Source organism: Vulpes vulpes, chromosome X (genome assembly GCF_048418805.1).
Source record: "Vulpes vulpes isolate BD-2025 chromosome X, VulVul3, whole genome shotgun sequence".
Lineage (NCBI taxonomy): Eukaryota > Metazoa > Chordata > Mammalia > Carnivora > Canidae > Vulpes > Vulpes vulpes.
In genome coordinates, this window is record NC_132796.1 from 46,297,808 (window position 1) to 46,324,448 (window position 26,641).

The 26,641-nt window shown below is 36.4% G+C and overlaps 1 protein-coding gene across 15 annotated transcripts in view; it reads right to left on the reverse strand.

The window, feature by feature from the left end:
* Positions 1–26,641, reverse strand: part of ARHGEF9 (Cdc42 guanine nucleotide exchange factor 9) — a 206,214-nt gene that overhangs the window by 67,685 nt on the left and 111,888 nt on the right. For all 15 annotated transcript variants that reach the window (XM_025989027.2, XM_072744020.1, XM_072744028.1 and 12 more), the window contains one exon: positions 8,284–8,463. In XM_025989027.2, the coding sequence (XP_025844812.1) occupies positions 8,284–8,463 (180 nt within the window). The remainder of the gene's footprint in view (positions 1–8,283; positions 8,464–26,641) is intronic.

Below are 26,641 nucleotides of genomic sequence, written 5' to 3' on the forward strand. Positions count from 1 at the left end.
AGCAGCTAGAGCATCCAGTTTAGCCTGCATATCAGCTAAATATTTTTAATTTCAGACTGACTGAATCTCAATTTTGCAGTAAAATAATCTCTAGAGTCCATTACACTTTTTTTTCCCAGAGCCACCAGTGATTTTATAATTGTATTTCTGACATCTTACTTAAATCCATATCTAGTAACTCTGTGGTAGAGAGTATTACTTGTGGTTCTTTCTTTTGTGGTGAATTCTTCCTTCTAGTCTTTTTGTCCTGTGCAGAATGGCTATATGAGTGAACAGAGTCAAAAACATCAGCCACAACCTAGTAAAATACACCTTGATCTTTCCAAAGAGGTCAGAGATCAGGAAATAAAAGAAAAATAAAAACAGGGCAAAAAATGTCAAAAAGACCACTAAAGTGAAAGACATGTTTTAAAAATAGTAAAAAAAAAATTGTTTTTAAATGTGGAGAGAGAATATCGTCTCATAGAGTGGACCTAAAGGGTGATCCTCCTTGTTCTGTGTATATTTTTTTCTGTATGTTAGAAGGTGCTAAATTATAAATTTAAATAACCAGAAAAACTTATATAGAGACCCAACATCAACCACAAAAACAGAAAGAAGATAAACGAGGGGGGGTAAAATGGGAAGGAAGAGAGAATATAATCTCACAGAATGGACCAACATGGTGATCCACTTGTTTTTGAGTGCACTTTGGTCTGTATGCTAGAAGGTACTAACTTCCACAATTATAGAACAAAAGAAGAAGAAACAAAAAAAAAATTCCACAACTTACATACCTAACAAAATTAAATTGAATGTGTTGAAAGGAATCTAAAAAGGAAGACCATATCTAAGACATGTATTTGTAGAAATATGAAAGTCAAAAGGAAAAAAAAACAACCTAAAAACAAATATTGTAGTTAAGTCAGGAAAAGATAAAAAATATTGGAAACTTTTAATCTGAAAGATAAATGAATCATAAGGAAAAGATTGTGAGTTCTATATACTATTTTCCCTCAGTCCTGGAGATTTCCAATGCTACTTTGTCAGTAAACTTGGTCTTCCCTTGTTCTCCCATTTGTTCTTCTGGGGGAGGTGCCTGCTGTGCTGATTCTCAGGTGTCTGTGCCTGGGTAGAGATGCCTCACTCCTTACTGGGTGGCCAGGCTGTGTGAAGCTGTTAGTCCTGTGAGACCTTTGTTCCCTAGAGGCCACACATCTCAGGTGAAAGGCTAAAAGAAAAAATTGCAGCTGCCAGATCTCCAGCCCTCGAGCCAAGACCTCCCCATGTGTACCCAATCACAGTCTCTCAGTGCACACTGACCTATATGCCTCTGGGGATAGGCACAAGGGGCACTGATTTGTACAAATTGTTGGGCGCCTAGCAGCAGGAGACCTTTCACCATCTTGAATCCTCCCTGGTTCCACCTGTCTCAGAGGCAAGGGAAGATAGCCAGCTTTGTCTGTTCAGTGCCCTAGAACCAAGATCCCTGCACCTCTAGACTTGTGCTCTGGGTATCTGCCTCTCCTGAAAGGAACCAAGGATAGCCTGCTTCTGTCTGTTGCCAGGCTCTGGGGTAAATAGAGTTTAGGTGCTAGCCTATGTAATTGGTGCACCTCTCCCAGATACCCCAGGAGAGTTGTGGTATTCCAGCCCTTTACTGCGAATGGACTGTGGTTTGTGGTGAACTTTCTCCCTGGTGCCCCTATTCTTACTGTGTGTCTGGGAATACTGAGACTTCACTGCCTCTCCTGCGGTTCTGTTCTATTTCCTCACTGAGAACTTTTCAGTTAGGGAAGACTGTTTTAAGGGCAGATTTGTAAGGTTCCTGATTGCAGCACAGCTTTCCTGCCATGGCTTTCCTTGACTCCCTCCCCCACCATTTATCTTCCTCTTTCCACTCTCCTACCTTGCCAGAAGTGATCACTTTTCTCTATGTAGCATTCTGGCTGTTCTCTCTTTACATCTTAGGTTGAATTCATAGGTGTTCAAGATGTTTTGAAAGTTATCTAGGTAAGTTTGGGGGACCAGATGAATTGAGGACCCCTACTCTTCTGCCATCTTGCCTTCCTCCTGAAATGAGTCTTTTGTAGGCAACATATAGCTGGGTCTTTTTTTCTTTATCTATTCTGTCACCCTATCTTTTGACTGGGACATTTAGTCCTTTATATTCCAAGTAAATATTTATAGATATGTATTTATTGACATTTTGTTATCTGTTTAACTTTGTAATTTTTCTCTTATTATTTCTTCTTCTCTCTTCCATGGTTTTTTGGCTTTCTTTAGTAATATACTTGGATCCTTACTCTATTATTTGCATTTCTTTTATGGTTTTTTGATTTGTGATTACCATTTGGTTTATATAAACATCTTCTGCATATAGCAGTCTATATTAAGCTGATGGTCACTTAATTTTAAACTCATTCTTTCCTTCTCTCTCCTTCACATTGCAGATATTTGGTATTATATTTTATATCCTTCTATTTTGTGCTTCTCTTGATCGATTTTACTTAATTTTTTTTGCCTTTGAGTTTCCTGTTTTTCATACCCTTACTTATTGATTCTTGGTTTCAACTTACAGAATGTTCCTTAACATTTTTTGTAGGACTGATTTAGTGGTCATGAATTCTTTTAACCTTTGTTTATCTGGGAAACTCTATCTCTTCTATTCTGAATGACAGCCTTGCTGGATAAAGTATTCTTGGCTGCAGATATTTTTCTTTCAGTACTTTGAATATTTAGACCACTTTCTTCTGGTCTACAAAGTTTCTGCTGAAAAATCCTCTGACTGGCTTATGGGTTTTTCTTTGTATCCAGCCTTCTTCTTTTCCTTGAAACATTTAAAATTCTTTCTTTATTACTATTTTTTTTGCCAAATTTATTACTATGTGTCTTGGTGTTGACCTCCTTGAGTTGAATTTGTCAGGGCCATCTCTGTGCCTCCTGGATCTCTCTTTCCCTCTCCAGATTCAAGAATTTTCCAGTTATTATTTCTTCAAATACATTTTCTGCCCCACCCCTTCTCTCTCTTCTTCTGGGATCCCTATAATGCAAATGTTATTACACTTGATGGAGTCACTGAGTTCTCTAAAGCCTATTCTAATTATGCAGTGTTTGTTTGTCTCTCACCTTCTCAGGACAAGCAACGTAATTTTAAAAAGAGCAAAATAGTATATTAAAAGTATGAAACACTATGATTATATGGGATTTATCCCAATCCAATTCACTACATTAACATATTAGAAATGGGTAGGAAATATCAGAAAGGGAGACAGAACATAAACACTCCTAACTCTGGGAAATGAACTAGGGGTGGTGGAAGGGGAGGGCGGAGGGTGGGGATGAATGGGTGATGGGCACTGAGGGGGGCACTTGACGGGATGAGCACTGGGTGTTATTCTGTATGTTGGCAAATTGAACACCAATAAAAAATAAATTTATTATTAAAAAAATATTAAAATGAAAAGTCATATAATCATTTCAGTAGATACACAAGCATTTGAAAAAAAATCATATATCATAAAAAACCACCAGTAAATTATGATTAGAAAGAAATGTTCCCAATAGGATAAAGGCCAACTATGAAAATCCTAAAGCTAATAGCATTCTCAAGGCTGAAATATGGAATGCTTGCCCCTAAGATCAAGTACAGAACAAAAGATGCTTGCTTTTTACCATTTGACCAGTGCAATAAGACACAAAAAGGAAAGAGAAGGCATATAGATTGTATATGAAGAAATAAAAACTAATGTAGCATTGTGTGTCAATGATTCTTAAAAATTAAAAAAAAACAAGCAAAGTGGAGAAATAAACTGTTCAGAAATAGCATATGATTATAAGTATATAGAATCCTAAGGAATCTACAAAAAATATTATAACCAATTATTAAATTCAGTAATGTGTCAGGATTCAACGTCAATACACAAGAATCAATTGTATTTAGCTATCACAGCAACAAACTATAGGAAATTGAAATAAAAATACATTTATAGTAGCAGCAAAAAAACCCACCTAGAAATAATTTTTAAAAAATAACGGCAAGATTTATACAATGAAGACTAGAAATAATGCTAGAAGAAATTGTAGAAAACTTAGATATTTGGTCATAGAGCTGAAAGTCTATAAATTTTCCCAAAATTGGTCTACAGATTTAATTCTATCCTAATCAAAATGGCAGCAGAGTTTTTTTTTTTTTTTGCTTGTTTGTTTTTTGGTAGAACTTAACAAGCTGATTCCCCCCACCCCAGTTTTACTGAGAAAAAAATGGACATACATCACTGTAATAGTTTAAGGTATACACCATGATGGTTTGATTTATATATGTTGTGAAATGACTCTGTAATAGGATAACATCCATCACCTCCTATAGTTACAATAAAGATAAGAGAACAAGGTGCCTAGGTGGCTCAGTTGGTTAAGTGTCTGACTCTTGACCTCAGCTCAGATCTCGATCTCAGGGTCATGTGTTCAAGTCCCACATCAGGCTCCACAATGTGGAGCCTACTTAAAAAAAAAAAGAAGAGAAAATATTACAACCTTTGATGGGATGAATTTATATAGAAATACAAATCACCTATAATAGCCAAAATTATTTTGAAGAAGAATGAATTTGGAGCACTTAAACTACCTGCTTTCAAGACTTGCTATGAAGCTACATTAATCAAGGCAACATGAGAAAAAAAAAAATTTTTTTTTTACCTATGTATGGTGATAGATGCTAGCTGGCCTTATTGTGATCATATTTTTCGTAATCATTTTGCAATATATGCAAATATCAAATCATTATGTTGTACACCTGAAACTAATGTTATATGTCAATTATATCTCAATAAAAAATAGCAACAAGAAATAACAGTATGGTATTTGAATATCAATACCCACATATGTCACTGGAACACAATAATGTCCCTAAAAATAAACACCCACATATATGATTGACTTTTGATCAACGTGTTCAAGTAATTCAATGTAGGAGCTAAGTTTTTTCATAAGTGGTGCTGGAACAACTAGATATATGTATGAAAACAAATTAACTGTGACTCTTATTTTGTACCATATATAAAAATTACCTGAAAATAAAATCATAGACCTATATAGTAAACAAAACTACACAATTTCTACAAGAAAACAGGATAAAATCTGGTGACCTTGGGTTAGACAAAATTTTCTTAAATAAGACCCAAAACACATGAACCATTAAAGAAAAAAATGATAAATTGAATTTTAACAAAATTAAAAGTTTATGCTATTCAAAGACAGTGTTAAGAAAATTAAAGGCTAAGCCACAAACTGGGAGAAAAATCTTTGCAAATCACATATCTGACCAATAACTTAGGAATGACAAATTAAAAATTTCTCAAAACTGAACAATAAGAAAATAAACAACCTACTTAGAAGTGGAAAAAAGACATGAACAGACATTTCACCAAAGATTTTATACAGATGGCAATTAAGTACATGAAAAAATGCTCAACATTATTGGCCATTAGGGAAATACAAATTAAAATTACAAGGAAATACCACTACATACCTATTAGAATGGCAAAAAACAAAAACGAAAACAAAGAAACAAACTACCATGAAACTATTACCATGTAGTAATACCCCAGATGGAAACAACCTAGTAAACAACCCAGATATCTTGGAATGCACTAGTGAATAGGTGATATATTCATAAAATGGAATATTACTAAGTAATAAAAAAGAACCAACTACTGATACATAGAACACCATGGATGATATCAAAGGCATTCTGTTAAGTAAAAGAAGCTAAATACAAAGACTATTACTATATTATTCCATTTATATGACACTGCAGAAAAAGTAAAATTATGGTAAAATTATTATGGCCCTCAGTATTTAGCAAGGGCCAGGAGTGAGAGCAGGGATTGGCTAAAGAGGGAGAATAAGAAAACCTATTGAAATGATAGAAATATTATGTATCTTGATTATATGGTAGTTATACAACTATATACATTTGTTAAAATTCATCAAATTATAAACTAAAAATTGGTCAATCTTACTGTATGTAAATTACACCTAAACAAAGCTGAGAAAAATGACATTGTAGAACTGAATAAGAAAAGGGTAAACCATCAAATTTTTTAAAAAGGCAAAATAACATGTAAAAAAATGATAATGTACCATGATTAGGTAGGCTTTATTCCAGCAATATAATGCTCATTTAACATAAAAAAATTAATGCAAAAAAAAGTTGCAAACGCAACTTTAATAGATTAGGGGGTAAAAAAGCATGTGATCATTTCAACAGATCAATGGTACTTTTTGTCCCCCAGGGGACATTTGATATTGTCTGGAGACATTTTTGGTTGTCACAATTCAGTGGTGTTGGGGTACTACAGGCCTTCAGTGGGTAGAGTACATGAATGCTGTTAAACACACTATCATGCACAAGGCAGAGAACCACTATTCTATATTCTACTTTCCCAATAATTATTGTGTTTATGATATCGATACATATTGCTATAAGTTACATACATCTAGTCTATTGTTTGTTACTATAACTACATATATCTAGTCTGTTGCTTCTTGCAACACAATACCCCATAGTAAGCATCCTCTATATGTTTCTTATTCATCCCCTGGTGGTAAATACCTAAATTGCTTCTAATTGCACTCCACCACAAACAAGATTACTATGCAATTAACAGCCTTGCAAATGTTCCCTCATGAACCTCTGTATGGAAACACTATGTCATACATATGTTTAGCTTTGATAAATATCGCCCAGGTGCTTTCTGAAATGGCTGAACCGTTTTAAACACTGTGCAGAAAAAGCTAATTTATTAGGCCTAAGACTACTATTCTTAGAAAGACCTGCTTGGAAGGTTGGTTGTTAGCTGGTATCCTTGAACTTGGATCTCAGGAGGGTTCTTACCATTCCCTGACAAGACTGGTTCACTGTGTCTACACAGTTTGTATACACAATGTGGTTTATGCTGAACACCTGCTTCCCTTCTGGGAGTCTGGAACTTTGGTATATTCTAGGCAGAGCATGCCTACATGACCGGTCCCCCATAAAAAACTTGGTTACTAATTCCCTAATGAGTTTCTCTGATAGAAAACATTTCACATGTGTTGTTACAACTCATTGCAAGGGGAATTGAATGTATCCTATGTGACTTCACTGGGAGAGGTGTCTTGGAAGCTAATCCCTAGTTTCCTTCAGACTTTTCACCATGTGTCTTTTCCTTTTGCTGATTTTGCTTTGTACCCTTTAGCTATAATAAATCATAAGCATGAGTATGACTATATGCTGATTCCTGTGAGTCCTTCTAGGTAATCACCTAATATAAGAGTGGTCTTAGGGACAGTCCCCCAACAAATATCCCTTATGGGGAATTTGCAAAAAGATTTACTTCTGGGCAGCCCGGTGGCTCGGTGGTTTAGCGACGCCTTCAGCCCAGGGTATGATCCTGGAGACCCAGGATTGAGTCCCACGTCGGGCTCCCTGCATGGAGCCTGTTTCTCCCTCTGCCTGTGTCTGTGCCTCTCTCACTGTGTGTGTCTTTCATGAATAAATAAATAAAACCTTTTAAAAAAAGATTTACTCCTAAGTTGCACCTTTTCTGTGTCATTTGAATTTCGTACCATGAGCACATATTACCTTTACATACTTTATACAAAGGAGGAGAAGAGTTGTCAGAACAACTAACTCATCTGGGAGTAAGACCCAAAAGATAGAGAACCACAGAAGTGTACAATGAAACCTTCTTGTATCCCAGATAAGGAAGCACAAAGAAGGTAAGGGATTTACCCAAAATTACCTAAACAATCATTACAGACACAGGACTCAAATCCTTGCTTGGCTGTTTCCTAGTGTTCCTTCCTCTAGGTCACAAGGTCCCTTTTCCTACATTTGTCACTTCCTCTACCTTATTGCTCTCTTCTAAATGCCTTGAAGGGGCCTACTTTCATGCTGACTACATTTCTTAGATTCTTAGATTTTCCATGCAGTGAATATGTTCAGAGCCTTTTGCAAAACAATGGTTCCTAGAGAAACTGAACCCAACAGGTACAGAAAAAAGAAAATGAAGAAAACCCTACTGGTAGCTTTCTTGAAGGAGAGAAAAAAGGGAAGACAATGGTAAAGAAAGAGTCCTAGGCCAAATCACAGTACCCTTCCTAATTTCTCATACCTTGGCAAGGAGGTTTCATCAGGGTTATAGGAATCTATTCCTCCACCACAGGACAAAAAACTGGGCGGGACCAGACAGTTCAAACACTCCTTCCATTTTTTCCCTAACTCCTCTCAAAACCCTTCCCAAGGGGGAAGATGCTTACGTGCTCCAGGAAGCAGGGTCCTATCTCACTGAGGTGGGGATCATCATTGTTGTACTGTTTTTCCAGGTCTCTTACGAAGCCCATCTGAAACCTATAGATGTCTTCAATGTTTCCAAAGATCACCTTCAGTTGCTCATCACTGAACATGTCCCTTCTCTTCCGGCATTGCTTCAGGTAGCCCTGCACACAAAGGTAAAGTCCAGGATGAGGATGTTCCTGACTCCATGAGGGCTTTATCATTTATTAAGCCCTAAGAAAGTTCATTAATATTTTATGAAATAGGAAATAACCATTTCCATTTTTCATATAAGAAAATTAAGGTTGAGAGAAGTAAGTCACTCTACCAGTGAGTAATTAGGAAAGCTGGATCATAAGCAAAGTTCTTGAGATGCAGAATCCAGAGTATAAAGCTTTCCCCAGCATTCTCTGTGAAAAAGAACGCAAAAGTCATAGGGCCCTTTCTCAGAAGCTGATTAAGCACAAGCATTTTTACTCCTTTTAGTCAATATTTATTTAGCTGGATCCATTCACAATCTCAAAAGTTCCCATTTCTTATAGGACCAATCCAAAATGTATTAATAACATTGACAACAATTTGGAAACAAGCCAAGTCAGGAAAAATTCCCAAAAGGGAATATGAATTAATGAAGCCTAAAAATTCCTTAAAGACAATGTCTTAACCATATAAGATAGCTGACTGCAAAAAGACCATTTGGATAAGCTTGGCCAACAAGTCCACAAATGCCCAGGCATGGTGTTTTTAACATATTAAGTGCTCAGGACACATTCATGAATAAACAGATGAATTAATACAGCTAGTCACTGATGAAAGAGTAGAATCAATGAAAGATATTCTTGATCTGATATGAGACTACTAAGATTATATAACCAGACTCAGGGCACACTGTAAGTCAGGGAAAGAAGAAAGGAAAGGAAGGGAAGGAAGGAAAGAAAAAAAGGGAAGGGAGGGAAAGAAAGGAAGGAAGGAAAGAAGAAAGAAAGAGAAAAGAGGAGAAAGAGAGAAAGAGACAGATAGAAAGAGAAAAAGAGAAAGAGAGAAAGAGAGAGAGACAGAAAGACCAGCCATCATCATTCCATTCTGAACCAACTGATATAAATTTTTAATGGCCACCGTATTCATTAGAAATCATTAGCACATGACAATATTCTTGGTAAGACTAAATTATGGTTGTTTGCTTTCATCTAAAAGTGAAATATAATTTTTGTAACACCTTAAGTGTTGAGGCCTTAATAAGGAACACTGTAGTGATGGGTTAACAACTGTCTATTCCTCCACTTGGTCTCCTCTTAATATAGCTTCCAATGGAACCATTACTCTAGGCATCCTCATCCCTTGCTTCAAAGCCATTTATCAACACCAAGCAAAATCTCACTTCTCACCCTCCAATTCAGCCATCAAATACTAAGTGTCCTTCAACAATGTGTTAATTAATAGTCTGTGCCTGCATTGGCATTTAACTAATGACTACTGTTTTCTTTGATTGACATGCTCAAGATGTCCTATATTCATTCATATCCAATTCCATTCCAGGAAGAAGATGCCTTCTATTTCCAGAATACCCTAAATGATACTCCCTTTACTGCAGTAGCTCCCCAAATTCTGCCTCCCTAGAAAGCATTCTTTGACTAAGGATAGAAGAATAAACTCCCTGCCTAATATGTAACTCCCAGGGTTTCCATGCTTCTGTCTCCATACTCCATCTCTCTTTCTCTCTCTCACCCTATCACCTTTAGAAGTGTATCAGCTATAGTGGAGAAGGGAACATATAATCTAGCAGGAACATTTCTATCTTGACACTAGGCGAAGAGAGATAGATTTCCTAATCCCACTCCCAATTTTCCTCCCTAAGATAAGCCTGTGAGCACAGCTGGAAAAAATTTGGTAACAATGTCACATCAGCACGTCATTTCTGGATAAGTAGTAGGTATTGGTTGGTAACCACATTGGAAGACATAAGAAGCCAGGCTGGAGAGCTCATTCAATCCCTGAGAAGTCAGTTAAAAAAATACTTAGTTTTGTTCACTGCTCTTATTTGAGAGATCTCAGGGAAATAACAAATTAGCATCACATCCCCAAAGTATAGGAGGGATGTTAGAGCTCAGCATTGCTATGGAATATAACAGAAATGAAGAAGAAAGAAAAGAGTGGGTTCTGGTAAAGAAAGAACTGATAGAGATGTCAGTGCAGCTTCTTAATTCCCTAAATATGCTGTTTATTGCCATTATCAAGAACATCATTTTCTTTCTCTTAGAATATATGTGTTGTAGCAAGGGAATATGAGCGATATATGAGGAGAAATGTAACTGTCCATAGGACGGGGAGACCCTACAGTATTCTGTCAACTGTTTTTCTTAAAAGCTAATTTAATAGCTTTAAATATGATGATTAGAAGTCTCTTCAACAAACAGTGTTGGGAAAATTGGACACATGCAGAAGAATGAAACTGGACCACTTTCTTCTACCAGACACAAAAATAAGTTCAAAATGGATGAAAGAATGGTGCTGGGAAAACTGGACATCCACAACCAGAAGAATGAAAGTAGACCATTCTCTTATGCCATACGCAAAGAGAAACTCAAAATGGATGAAAGATATAAATGTGAGACAAGATTCCATCAAAATCCTAGAGGAGAGCACAGGCAACACCCTTTTTGAACTTGGCCACAGGAACTTCTTGCAAGATACATCTATGATGGCAAGGGAAACAAAAGAAAAAATGAATTATTGGGACTTCATCAAGATAAGAAGCTTCTGCACAGCAAAAGAAACAGTCAACAAAACTAAAAGACAACCTACAGAATGGGAGAAGATAATTGCAAAGGAACTATCAAATAAAGGGCGAGTATCCAAGATCTATAAAGAACTTATTAAACTCAACATCAAAGAAACAAACAATCCAACCATGAACTGTGCAAAAGACATGAACAGAAATCTCACAGAGGAAGACATAGACATGGCCAACAAGCACATGAGAAAATGCTCCGCATCACTGGCCATCAGGGAACTACAAATCAAAACCACAATGAGATACCACCTCATACCAGTGAAAATGGCGAAAATTAACAAGGCAGGAAACCACAAATGTTGGAGAGGATGCGGAGAAAGGGGAACCCTCTTGCACTGTTGGTGCGAATGTGAACTGGTGCAGCCACTCTGGAAAACTGTGTGGAGGTTCCTCAAAGAGTTAAAAATAGATCTGCCCTAGGACCCAGCAATTGCACTGCTTGGGATTTACCCCAAAGATACAGATGCAGTGAAACGCCAGAACACCTGCACCCCGATGTTTCTAGCAGCAATGTCCACAATAGCCAAACAGTGGAAGGAGCCTCAGTGTCCATTGAAAGATGAATGGATAAAGAAGCTGTGGTCTATGTATACAATGGAATATTACTCAGCCATTAGAAATGACAAATACCCACCATTTGCTTTGACGTGGATGGAACTGAAGGTATTATGCTAAGTGAAATAAGTCAATCAGAGAAGGACAAACATTATATGGCCTCATTCATTTGGGGAATATAAAAATTAGTGAAAGGGAATAAAGGGAAAGGAGAGAAAATGAGTGAAAATATCAGTGAGGGTGACAAAACATGAGAGACACCTAACTCTGGGAAATGAACAAGGGTTAGTGGAAAGGGAGGTGGGCCGGGGGATGGGGTGACTGGGTGATGAGCACTGAGGGGGGCACTTGGCAGGATGAGCACTGGGTGTTATGCTATATGTTGGCAAATTGAACTCCAATAAAAAAATTTTTTTTAAATGGATGAAAGATCTGAATGTGAGACAGGAATCCATCAAAATCCTAGAGGAGAACACAAGCAGCAATCTCTTTGACCTCAGTCACAGCAACACCTCACTAGACATGTCTCCAGGGGCAAGGGAAATGAAAGCAAAAATGAACTATTGGGACTTCATCAAGATAAAATGCTTTTGCACAACAAAGGAAACAGTTAACAAAACTAAAAGACAATGTGCAGAATGGGGCATGGCATGCACAGATGTTTTATCAGATAAAGGGCTAGTATCCTAAATGTATAAAGAACTTATCAAACTCAACACACACAAAAAATTCAAAAAATCCAGTCAATAAATGAGCAGAAGACATGAACAGATATTTCTCCAAAGAAAACCTGGCCAACAGACACATGAAAAAATATTCGACATCATTTAGCATCTGGGAAATACAAATCAAAACCACAATGAGACATCACCTCGCACCAGTCAGAATGGCTAAAATGAACAAGTCAAGAAACAACAGATATTGGGGAGGGTTCAGAGAAAGAGGAATCCTCCTACACTGTTGGTGGGAGTGCAAACTGATGCAGCCACTCTGGAAAAAAAATATGGAGCTTCTTCAAAAAGTTAAAAATAGAGCTACCTAGCAATTGTACTAGTAGGTATTTATTCAGAGTGTGAATATATTGATTCCAAGGGGCATATACATCTCAATGTTTATAGCAGCAATGTCCACAATAGCCAAAATACGGCAAGAGCCAGACGCCCATCAACAAATGAATGGCAAAGAAGAGGTGGCAGATATTTACAGTGGAATATTATTTAGCCATCAAAAAGAATGAAATCTTGCCCTGTGCAATGATGTGAATGGATTTAGGGGCTATTATGCTAAGTGGAATAAGTCAGTCAAAAAACAAATACCATATCATTTCACTCATATGTGAAATTTAAGTAAAAAAACAGATGAATGTAGGTGAAGGGAAGGAAAAAGAAAATAAGATGAAAACAGAGAGGGAGGCAAACTTTTAGTGACTGTTACTTATGGGAAATAAACTGTAGGCTGATGGAGGAGAAGTGGGTAGAGAGATGTGCTAATTGGGTGGTGGGCATGCAAGAGGGCATTTGATGTGATGAGAACTGGGTGTTATGTGCAATTGATTAATCACTGGATTCTATCTCTGAAACTAATAAAAAATGGCAGTGAATACATACCTACCAAAATTAATTTGCATGTAAATGGACTAAATATTCCAATCAAAACATACATAGTGTCAGAATGGATTAAAAAAATAAGACCTATATATATGTTGCCTACAAGAGACTCATTTTAGACCTAAGGATACCTGTAGATTGAAAGTGAGGGGATGGAGAAACATTTACCACACAAATGTATGCCAAAGGAAAGCCAGAATAGCAATAGTTTTACTGGACAGACTGAACTTTAAAACAAAGAATGTTAACAAGAGACAAAGAAGAACACCATATAAAATAAATGAGACAATCCAGAAGATACAATTGTAAATATTTATGCTTCCAACATGGGCGAACCCAAATAATATAAAACAATAACAAACACAAATGAACTAATCGATAATTATAAAATAATATTATGGGACTTTAAATGCCCCATTCATAGCAATGGACAAATCTTCTAAGCAGAAAATCAACAAGGATTTGCCTTTGAATGATATACTAGAACAGATAGACTTAACAGATAGAATGAGAATATTCCATTCTAAAACAGCAGACTACACGTTCTTTTCAGGTACATATGGAATATTCTCTGGAAATCAAAGAAGAAATTAAAAAAAAATACATGGAAACAAATGACAATGAAACCACAGTGGTCTAAAACCTTTGGAATGCAGAAAAAGTGGCCCTAAGAAGGAGGTATAGAGCAATACATGCCTACCTTAAGAAGAAAGAAAGATCTGAAATGAACAATGTAACCTTACATTTAAAGGAGCTAGAAAAGGGACAACAAATGAATCCTAAAGCCAACAGATAAAGGAAATAACAAAGGTTTGATCAGAAAATAATGATATAGTTTCTTAAAACAATAGAACACATCAATGAAATCAGAAGCTGGTTCTTTGAAAAAATTAATAAAATTGATAAAACCCTAGCCAGACTCATCAGAAAGAAAAAGGACATGACTCAAATAAATAAAATCACAAATGAGAGAGGAGAAATAACAACCAACATCACAGAGATACAAACAAGTATAAGAGAATATTATGAAAAACTAAATGCCAACAAATCAGAAAACTTGGGGAAAGAAAGAATAAATTCCTGAAAACATATAAACTACCAAAACTGAAACATTGAGAAATAGAAAACCTGAACAGCCTAATAATATGCAAAAAAAATTGAATCAGTATTAAAAATATCCCAAAGAACAAAAGCCCAAGATCAGATGGCTTCACAGGCAAAACCTACTAAACATTTAAAGAGGACTTAAAAACTATACTTTTCAAACTATTCCAAAAAATATAAAAGGAAGGAAACTTCCATATTCATTTTATGAAGTCAGCATTACCCTGACAACAAAACTAGATAAAGATTCTACTAAAAAAGAGAACTGTAGGCCAATATCCCTGATGAACATGGACGCAAAATTCTTAACAAAACACTAGCAAACTAAATCCAACAATATATTTAAAAAGTTGATTCATTCAGCAGAATCAAGGGGGATTTATTCCTGCATTGCAAGAGTGGTTCAATATTTGCAAATCAATCATATAATGATTACGTGTAATCACGTAATACATATATATATATAATATAATTATACCACATTAATAAAAGAAAGGTCAAGATCATATGATCAATTCAATAGCTGCAGAGAAAGCATTTGACAAAGTACAACATCCATTCATGGTAAAATCCCTCAACAAAGTAAGAATAAAGAGAACATACCTCAACATAATAAAGTTCATATATGAAAAATCCACAGCTAATTATCATCTCAATGGAGAAAAACTGAGAGCTTTCCCTCTATAGTCAGTAATAAGAGAGAGATGCCTACTCTCAAACTGTTACTATCATACTATTGGACATCCTAGACACAGAAATCAGACAACAAAAAGAAATAGCAGGCTTCCAAATCAGCAAGGAAGAAGTCAAACTTTTAGTACTTGCAGATGACATGATACTCTAACAGAAAACCCTAAAAACTCTACCAAAAAATTACTAGAACTGATAGAGAAATTCAATAAAGTTGTAGGATATAAAATCAATGTACAGAAATCTGTTGCATTTATCTACACCAGTAATAAAGCACCAGAATGAGAAATGAAGGAATCAATCCCATTTACAATTACTTAAACCATAAGATATCTAGGATTAAACCTAACCAAAGAGGGGAAAGACTTGTACTCTGACTTGTGAAAGAAATTGAAGATGACACAAAGAAATGGAAAGACATTCCATGCTCACAGATTAGAAGAAAAAATTGTTAAAATGTCTTTATTACCTAAAGCAACTTACACATATAATGCAATCCCTAACAATATACCATCAGCATTTTTCACAGAGCTAGAGCCAACAATCTTAAAATTTCTATGGAACCAAAAAAGACCCTAAATAGCCAAAGCAATCTTGAAAAAGAAAAGCATCACAATTCCAGACTTCAGGTTATACTGCAAAGCAGTAATGATCAACACAGTATATTTCTAGCACAAAAATAAACAAATAGATCAATGGAACAGAACAGAAAACCTAGAAATGAACCTAAATGGTCAATTTATCTTCAACAAAGCAGGAAAGAATATTCAATCGGAAAGCCAATCTCTTTAACAAATGGTACTGAAAATCGGACAGCAACATGCAAAAGAATGAAATTGGACGACTTTCTTACACCATTTACAAAAATAAATTCAAAATGGATTAAAGTCTAAATGTGAGATCTGAAACCATCAAAATTCTAGAGGAGAACACAGGCAATAAATAACCTCTTTGACATTGGCCATTGCAACTTCTGCTAGATATGTCCCTTTTGAGAAAAAGGAAACAAAAGTAAAGATCAGCTGTTTGGACTTCCTCAAAATAACAAGATTCTGTACAGTGAAGGAAACAATCAACAAAACTAAAAGGCAACCTACAGAATGGGAGAAGATGTTTGCAAATGACATATCTCATAAAGGGTTAGTATCCAAAATATATAAATAACTTATATTACCCAGCACCCAAAAAAATAAATAATTCAGCTTAAAAATGGGCAGAAGCTATGAATAGATATTTTTCTAAGACATCCAGATGGCCAACAGATTACATGAAAAGATGTTGAAAATCACTGACCACCACAGAAATACAAATTAAAACTGCAATGAGATATCACCTCACACCTATTAGAATGGTAAAACACAAGAAATAACAAGTGTTGGCAAGGATATGGAGAAAGGGAAACCCTCTTACAATGCTGCTGGGGATTCAAACTGGTGCAGCCACTGTGGAATACAGTATGGAGGTTCCTCAGAAAGTTAAAAATAGAACTACTGTACAATCCAGCAATTGCACTAGTAGGTATTTACCACCAAAAATACAAGAATACTAATTCAAAGGGATACATACACCCCTAGGTTTATAGAAGCATTATGAAAACAGTCCAAGTGCTCATCAACTGATAAATGCATAAAGATGTGCTATGTATATATACAATGGGAAATTACTCAGTCATAAAAGAATGAAATCTTGCCATTTGCAACAATGTGAATAGAGCTAGAGAGTATTATGCTATGTGAAATATTCAGAGAAATACAAATACCATATGATTTCATTCATATGTGGAATTTAAGAAACCAACTGAAAAAATTAGCAAAAGGGAAAAGAAGAGGCAAACCAAGAAACAGATTTATAACTACACAGAACAAACTGATGGTTACCAGAAGAACAGTGGGTAGGGCATTGGGTTAAATATGTGGTGGGGATTAAGGAATGCACTTGTTCTGATGAGTACCAGGTGTTGTATGGAAGTGTTGATTCAATATATTGTACATCTGAAACTTAAATTATACTACATGTAAACTAGCTGGGATGTAAATAAAAACTTTCAAAAAACACTCTCTAGAAACTTGAAATAGTTCTAAATTAAATAACATTAAAGAGCAGAAAACAAATGGTATGTCACCATAATTATAACTCTGTAAATACATATACACATAGACAGATTTTAAGCAATTATAAAAAATGCAGACAGTTTTGTTATATTTGGTGAATTATGATGGTCTGTTTTCCTATTTTTGAACTTCCTCTAATGTTTTTATGATTAAAAATGGGGGAAAAGGTCTTTGTGAGTAAATGTCAAGATTGTAATCTCAAGAAGTCTGCCTTGAGAACAATATTATCAAGGAAAGAGGGAAAATCCAATATTTTCTCAAAAGTCTCCAGCTAGTGGAGATAGTGTTTAAGATACATGACTTGCTTAAGGGACTACAAACATAAACTGTCCTTATCAAGGAAATAGGACATAAGACTATGGGAGTAGTCAGAGAACCCCAAAATGTCATCTTTAGCCCCTACCCAACACAACTATCTAGGATTCTGAGAAAAGAATGGCCAGGAGAGATCACTAGTCCCTAGAGTCTTGCTTTTATTTTTCATCCTCTTCCTTTGGCTGACCTGGTGACTATATTACATTTTCCATAGCAGTGGTGAAAAAATGCTTGGCTTAGGAGTCAATCAGTACTTGTTTCTTCTCATTCACTCATTTTTTAGGGTATGTAAACTTAAGATGAATTGGCAGTGGAATGTGACTGCCAAAAAACCTAATAACCAGTTTATGTTGGAGGGAAAAAAAAAACCAGACTGAGAGAATAGAATGAGAGAAATGATAGGAAGATGTTATACCAATGCAGGAAAGCAGCATTCAATCATGAGCCCTGTTTTCAGAAGAAACTGAAGGGGCACTTAGGTGGCTCAGCGAGTGGCTGAGTGTCTGCCTTCAGCTCAGGGTGTGAACCCGGGGACCTGGGATGGAGTCCCGCATCAGGCTCTCCACGGGGAGCCTGCTTCTCCCTCTGCCTATGTTTCTGCTTCTCAGTCTCTCATGAATAAATAAATAAAATCATTTAAAAAAGAAGACACTGAAGAAAATAGTACAGAGTCAGAGAGGAATAAGCAGGATAGACAGGGGCCTGAAAAACAACACAAGGCAGAGGGAACAAAAGGGGGTCTGTGGTTGTTACTGTCAGTCATGCTTCTAATGCTATCAGATGCTACCCCATTGAATGGTAGGAAAGAATAGGGTGATACGGCAGTAGTGTGAACTGACTGAACAGAGGCAATATCTGGGAGCTTCACTTCTGCCTTCTAGGAGTAAAGTAGGTATGGGTGAGAAGGCAGACCACATATTAATTAAAAGGACTATGGGAGTTTATCAAATTAGTAACAATTGGTATAAATTAGCCCTGGAATTGCTATAGTAACAGTCAAGGAAGGTTGTCTGCCTATTTCACTCTGTTCTTAAATCCACAAGAGTTAATCTAAAAGGCTAGATCTAGTGCATTGAGCTAAAATTAGTGTCTTGATATGGGATACAAACCATAGCCATTACCTCTAGGGAAGATCCCAAAGACTACAGGGAAGTAAAACGGGCCAAAGAACTTCTGGGTTACCTAGGGTTTGGGAAGTCCTTTAGGGGAAGGCCTGTACAAATCTGGACCTCACTGTCTCCGTCTCTAAAATTAACAGAAAAGATTTCCGGGGCCCCTTTCAGCTCTGAATTTCCAGAGATTTCATACATTGTTTTGTGTGGAAGCCAGAGGCCTGATGGGGGACTTGATAAACATCTTGAAAATAATTTTAAGAAAATTAGAGGATTATGATCATGGTTATTCTGTTTATGGCTGTATCCCAGAGTTTAACAGTACCTGGAATATAGCTGATGTCCAATAAATATATGTTGAATAACTGCAAAATGACTAGCTCTTTTCATCAAATGATGAAAAAAGCTAAATTAGAAGCAGAATGTTTATACTGGTAGGTTTTCTTTTCTTTTCTTTTTTTCATTTTTTTGGGCCAGGGAATCCTTTCTTCAAATGAAATAAGACAATTAAAAAACAAGAGAGTAGCAGGAAGAAGATATTGCAACATGGAAAACTGACAAGGGATTAATAACTGGAATATATGAGGAAATACTATAAGTCAGCAAAAAATATACATATATATACAATATTTTACAATATATATAAATACAGCAAGGTTAAGGACTAAACAGGACTATATATATATATATATATATATATATATATATATATATATATAGGAACAGGGCCTGGGGTGTCCAGGTGATATCAGATGAATAGGGAGGGCATAGGGTATCCAGAAAACCCTGGGATGGTCACTTCAAGTTGCTAAGCTGCCATATCCCTATATCTTACTATGCTATACAAACATTACCATTTTACAATGTGTTATTTCCTATATGTACACAGATGAAGAGACAATTGAGAAGCATCAGGATAGGTAATTCACAGAAAGGAAAACCCAAATGAATAACCCCAGACTTAAGCATATCAAATGGAAATAACTTGAAGCTGTAGCATGTTAAACTCAATTAGACCTAAGGAAGAATTTTTTAAGGGTGTAGGATATGAGACACTAATACTAATGACTGAGGAAAACTAGTCCAGCTTCTCTGGAGGCATTTGAGAACATTTTATTTCACAGCTGTGAGATGACTGAGATTATCTTCCTTAATAGAGACATTACTAGGCAACTTTACAAAGAATCTTAATATTTCCTTACTTTGCTGTCTCAGTTTCCCTGATTATACTATGAGTTCTAGGGACGCCTGGGTGGTTCAGTGGCTGAGCATCTGCCTTCAGCTCAGGGCATGATCCCGGAGTCCCAGAGTCAAGTACCTCATAGGGCCCCCTGCAGGGAGCCTGCTTATCCCTCTGCCTATGTCTCTGTCTCTCTCTTTGTCTCTCATGAATAAATAAATAAATAAATTTTTAAAAATACTATGAGTTTTAAGGTTACCAGAGGCAATACCACCAATCACTGTTCAAGGTGATCTGGAACTGAATCAAGGCTATTTTATCCCACCGTCTAGATTTAGAAAGAAAAATGTCATTTTTGCAAAGAACTCATTCAAAAGATATTTTACCTTACAGGCCTCACTGAATGACTTTGATGAATAATACTTTATTTCCTATTTTCTCATTTGTCAAATGAAGGTCTTGTAACTTAAATGTTTGTAAAGTATTTTCTGTTCCCAGGAGAAAATATATATGTAATATATATGGTATTTATAATCTATAATATTATAATTACATTATAAATTATATTATATATATCGTATTTAATCATATATGCCACAAATATTACTATAGATTAGTGGATATATAAAAATAAATATATATGTATGTATAGTTTTTAATACATGTGACCTTTTTTATACTGAATGCAGTGTCTCCCATTTCCTTCTGAAAAGCACAAGAGTGGAAAATATTGGGAGGTCTCTCTTAATTTACAAAATGAGTAGATTACACCATGTGAACACATTCATGCCTGATGTTAACACACTCATGCCTGAGTAAGCAGAAAATGCAAAAGCACTTAGAGAGGGAGGCAAGATGGCAGAAGAGTAGGGGACCTCGTTTCATCTAGTCCCTTGAATTTAGCTAGATAACTATCAAATCATCCTGAATACCTATGAATTCAACCTGGGATGTAAGAAAAGAATGAATGGAATTAAACAAATAGAAAAGTGACCACTTTATGCAAGGCAGGAAGAAGTGAAACTGGGGCTATATCCGAAGACATATGACAGAGGAGAGAGCCTGCATAGCCAGCTACTGTAAAATGATAAGGTTTGGAATTCAAAATTGGAATCGTTAGAAATCTGCTCCAGTGAGAGACTACCTTGCCTGAAAGATGATCAGTGGTGAAGCAGGGCAGAATCCCAGTAGGGACAGTGGGGTCTCAAGATCCCCAGAGGCACAAAAACAACAGAGGTGCATGAGCCAACAGAGTTCCCCAGCACTAGATCAGGAAAACAAGTTTCTGACAGCATGCCTGGGAGGGGTCTCTCAGGTCTGTTTGCCATAAACTGCAAACCATGGCCCCATCGGGTAACTGCTCTCCATGTTGGGGCCCTGAAAAGGACTGGAACGAAGCAACCCTCTGCCTTTCCCCTGGAAGAGCAAAGTGGGTGCATGTATGATGCATGTTTACATGGGCAAACACTTTCTGTGTCAGGGCTCAATAAAGGACAGAAACAGGGCTACCTTCTGCCTTTCTCTAGGAGGGGCAGAGTGGGTACGTGCAAGATCAGGCAAACACTCTCTGTGTCATGGCCCTATAAAGTACACAAATAGGCTACACTTAGCCTTCCCTCAGGGAGGATTTGTGTGGGCACACACCACAGGAGTCTGCAGAATTTAGCACACACCTGACTTTTAACTCCAGGACTGGAGATCTGGGTGTGGCCATTTGTATTTTCACCCTCTAAAGAGGCATTGAAAGACTTCAGAGAACAAAAGTCACACAGAGCAACCAGTTTACATTGAGCATGGCTCTCTGGCAGGGGGCAGTGCAATTAAACCCAGGCAAGGACACCTGTGAATCAGCATAGCAGGCCCCTCCCCTGAAGGCAGCTGGAAAACAGGTGAACAGCAAGGTTAAGGACTAAACAGGACTGTAAAACTCCAGCACTAGGGGAAAATAGTATATAGAATTTGAGTTTTTTTCTTATGATTTATCTTTCAGTATAAATTTTCCATTTCTTTTTCTTTATTCCACTTTTAACTAGTTTATCAACTTTTGTTTTTAAGCATTTTTTAAAAAAACTTTCATTGTTTCCATTTACATTTTATAGATATATGCTTCATTTTGGCTTCCTTTTGCTGTATTAAATTATATATATATCTTTTGCCTTCTTTACAATTTTGGGATTTAGTATCCTCTAAGACACAGACCAAAAGACATTCAGGAGCAAATGGATCACACTATTTTGTCCACCTGGGAGATTATGTTCTCTCCTCCTTCCATTCTTCTCTAGGAAAAATGACTAAAAGGAGGAATTCACAACAAAAGGAAGAACCAGAGGTAATACTCTCTGCCACAGATCTGAATGATATGGATAGAAACAAGATGTCACAGCTGGAGTTCCAGATAACAATAATAAAGTTACTACCTAGGCTTAAAAAAAGCATAAAAGACACTAGAGAATCTCTTAGTGCAGAAATGAAATATAATCAGGCCAATATTAAACACACTGAGATGCAGTCTAAATTGGATGTTCTAAAAGCTAGGATAAATAAGGCAGAAGAAAGTGACAGTGAAATAGAAGGCAAGCTGATGGGAAGGAAGGAAGCTAAGCAAAAGAGAGAAAAACAAGTAATGGATAATGAGAGGAGGCTTTGAGAAATCAATGATGCCATAAAACAAAACAATATTAAGAATTATCAGGGTCCTCGAGGGGGAAGAAAGAGAGAGAAAGGGACAAAGGTATATTTGAGCAAATCATAGCTAAAAACTTCCCTAATCCAGAGAAGGAAAGAAGCATTCGAGTATAAGAGGTAGAGAGGATCCTTCCCCAAATCAATAAAAATATATCAATACCACAACATATAATAGTGAAGATTGCAAATTTCAGAGATAAACAAAATCCTGAAAGCAGGTCAAGACAAGAGGTGCTTAATCGACAGAAGTAAGAACATTAGAATGGCAACAAACCCATCCAGAGAGACCTGGCAGGCCAGAAAGGGCTGGCATGATTTTCAGCCAAGAATACTTTATCCAGCAAGGCTGTCATTCAGAATGGAAGGAGAGATAAAGAGGTTCCAGGAAAGACAGAAACTGAAAGAATATGTGACCACCAAGCCAGCCCTGTAAGAAAGATTAAGATGTAAGTAAAGGGATGCCCAAAGGTAACATAAACCAGAAAGAAACAGAGAAAATCTGTAGGAAAAGGGACTTTACAGGTGTTACAATGGAACTAAACTCATATCTTTCAATAGATACCTTGAATGAAAATGGGCTAAATGCTCCAATATAAAGATATAGGGTATCATTGTATAAAAATGAAAGACCCATCCAAATGCTGTCTACAAGAGACTCATTTTAGACCTAAAGACACCTCCAGATTGAAAGTGAGAGGGTGGAGAACAATTTATCATGCTAATGGACCTCAAAAGAAAGCGGTGGTAGAAATCCTCATATCAGACAAATCATATTTTGAAGTGAAGACTGTAGTAAGGGATGAAGAGGGAAACTGAATCATACTTAAAGGGTCTCTCCAAAAAGAATATCTGATAACTCTAAGTATTTATGCTTCTAACTTAGGAGCAGCCAATTATAAAAACCAATTAATAACCAAATTAAAGAAACACAGATAATAATACAATAATAGTAGGGGAATTTAACACCCCACTCATAGCAATGGACAGATCATCTAAGCAGAATATCAATAAACAAACAGGGATTTAAGTGACATACTGGACCAGAAGGACTTCAAAGATATATACAGAACATTCCATCCTAAAGCAACAGAATACATTCTTCACAACTGCACAAGGAACATTCTCCAGAATAGATGACATACAGGGTCACAAATCAAGTCTCAACTGGTACCAAATGATTGGTATTATTCCCTGCATATTTTCAGACCACAATCCTTTGAAACTTGAACTCAATCATCAGAGGAAAGTTGAAAAGAAAGCTAACACGTGGAGGTTAAATAGAATGAATGGGTCAACCAGGAAATTAAAGAAGAATTTTAAATATTTCATGGAAACAAATGAAAATAAAAACAAAACTTTTCAAGACCTTTGGTATATAGCAAAGGTGATACTAAGAGGGAAGTACATTGCAATACAAGACATTCTAAAAAATTAGAAAAATCTCAATTACACTAGCTAACTTTTTTAGATTTTTTATTGGAGTTCAATTTGTCAACATATAGCATAACACCCAGGGCTCATCCCATCAAGTGCCCCCCTCAATGCCCGTCACCCAGTCACCCCAACCCCCTGCCCACCTCCCATTCCACTATCCCTTGTTTGTTTCCCAGAGTTAGGTGTCTCTCATGGTCTGTCACCTTCACTGATATTTTCACTCATTTTCTCTCCTTTCCCCTATAATCCCTTTTACTATTTTTTATATTCCCCAAATAAATGAGACCATATAATGTTTGTCCTTCTCCAATTGACTTATTTCATTCAGCATAATACCCTCCAGTTCCATCCTTATACCTAAAGGAACTGGAGAAAGAAAAGCAAATAAAGCCTAACACAAGGAGGAGAAGAAAAATAATAAAGGTTATTTATTATCAGGTTAGAGCAGAAAGGAATGTAATAGAAACCACAGTAAAACAAATCAAGGAAACTAGGACCTGGTTCTTTGAAAGAATTAAAAAGATTGAAAAATCCCTAGCCAGATTCATAATAAAGAAAAGAAAAAGGACCCAAATGAATAAAATCATGAATGAAAGAGGAGAGATCACAACCAATCCCAAGGAAATACAAACAATTTTAAGAACATATTATGAGCAACTATATGCCAACAAATTAGGCAACCTGGAAGAAATCTATGCATTCCTAGAAACTTATAAACCACCAAAACTGAAACCGAAAAAAAAAAAACCCAGAAAATTTTATCAGACTCATAAGAATCAAGGAAACTGAAGCAGTAACCAAAACCCTCCCTCCCTCCCCCCAAAAAACAAGAGTCCAAACTCAGATGGCTTCCCAGGGGAATTCTACCAACTATTTAAAAACAAATAAAACCTATTCTGAAGCTGCTTCAAAAAATAGAAAAGGGAGGAAATTTTCCAAAATAATTCTATGAGGCCAACATTACGTTGATCCCAAAACCAGACAAAGATTCCATCAAAAAGGAGAATTACAGACCAATATTCCTGATGAACATGAGTGCAAAAATTCTCACCAAGATACTAGCCAATAGGCTCCAACAGTATCTTAAAGGATTATTCACCACAACCAAGTGGGACTTATTCCTGGGCTGCAAGGGTGGTTCAACACTCACAAATCATCCAAGATGATACAGCACACTAATAAACGAAAGGACAAGAACCATAAGATCCTCTCAATTGATGCAGAGAAAACATTTGACAAATGACTGCATCCTTTCTTGATTAAACCTCTCCACAGTATAGGAATAGAGGGAACATATCTCAACATCATAAAAGCCATATAAGAAAGACCCACAATGAATATCATCATCAATGGGGAAAAATTGAGAGCCTTGCTCCTAAGATCAGGAACATGAGAGGGATGTCCACTCTCACCACTGTTGTTCATCATGGTACTGGAAGTCCTAGCCTCAGCAATCAGACAACAAAAAGAAATAAAAGGCATTCAATAGGCAAAGAAGTCAAACTCTTACTGTTGGCAGATGACATGATACTTTATGGGGAAAATCCAAAATACTCTACCACTAAATTGTGAGAACTCATACAGGAATTCAACAAACTGGCAGGATATAAAACCAATGCACAGAGGCCAGTTGCATTTCTATACACTAACAAGGAGACAGAAGAAAGAGAATTTAAGGAATCGATCACATTTGTAATTGCACCAAAACCCACACAATACCTGGGAATAAATCTAACCAAAGAGGCAAAGGATCCATACTCTAAAAACTACAGAACACTTATGAAAGAAATTGAGGAAGGCACAGTGAAATGGAAAAATAACCCATCTTCATGGATTGGAAGAATAAATATTGTTGAAATGTCTATGCTACCCAAAGCAATCTATACATTCAATGCACTCCTTATCAAAATACTATCAACATTTTCACAGAGCTGGAACAAATAATCCAAAAATTTGTAAGGAACCAGAGAAGACCCTGAATAACCAAAGTAATGTTGAAAAAGAAAACCAATGCTGGTGGGATCACGATGCTAGACTTCAAGCTATATTAAAAGTTATACTCATAAAAACAGTATGGTACTGACACAAAAACAGACACTCAGATCAATGGAACAGAATAGAGAACCCAGAAATGGGCCCTTAACTCTATGGGTCAACAAATATTAAAAAATCAGGAAACAATAACCAATGATAAAAAGACAGTCTTCTCAACAAATGGTGTTGGGAAGATGAACAGCCACATGCAGAAGAATGAAACTGGACCATTCTCATACACCATATAGAAAGATAAACTCAAAATGGATGAAAGACATAAATGTGAGACAGGACTTCATGAAACTCCTAGAGGAGAACACAGGCAATAAACTCTTCAACCTGAGCCAGCGCAGCCTCTTACTAGGCACACCTAAAAATACAAGGCAAACAAAAGTAAAAATTAACTACTGGGATTTCATCAAGATAAAAAACTTCTGCACAGCAAAGGAATCAGTCAACAAAACTAAAAGGCACCCTACAGAATGCGAGAAGATATTTGCAAATGACATATCAGATAAAGGGCTAATATCCAAGATCTATAAAAGGCTTATTAAACTCAACACCAATAAACCAAATAATCCAGTCACAAAATGGGTAGAAGACATGGACAAAATTTTCTCCATAGAAGACATACAAATGGCCAACAGACACATGAAAAAATGCTCCACATCACTTGGCATCAGGGAAATGCAAATCAAAACAACAATGAGATACCACCTTATAA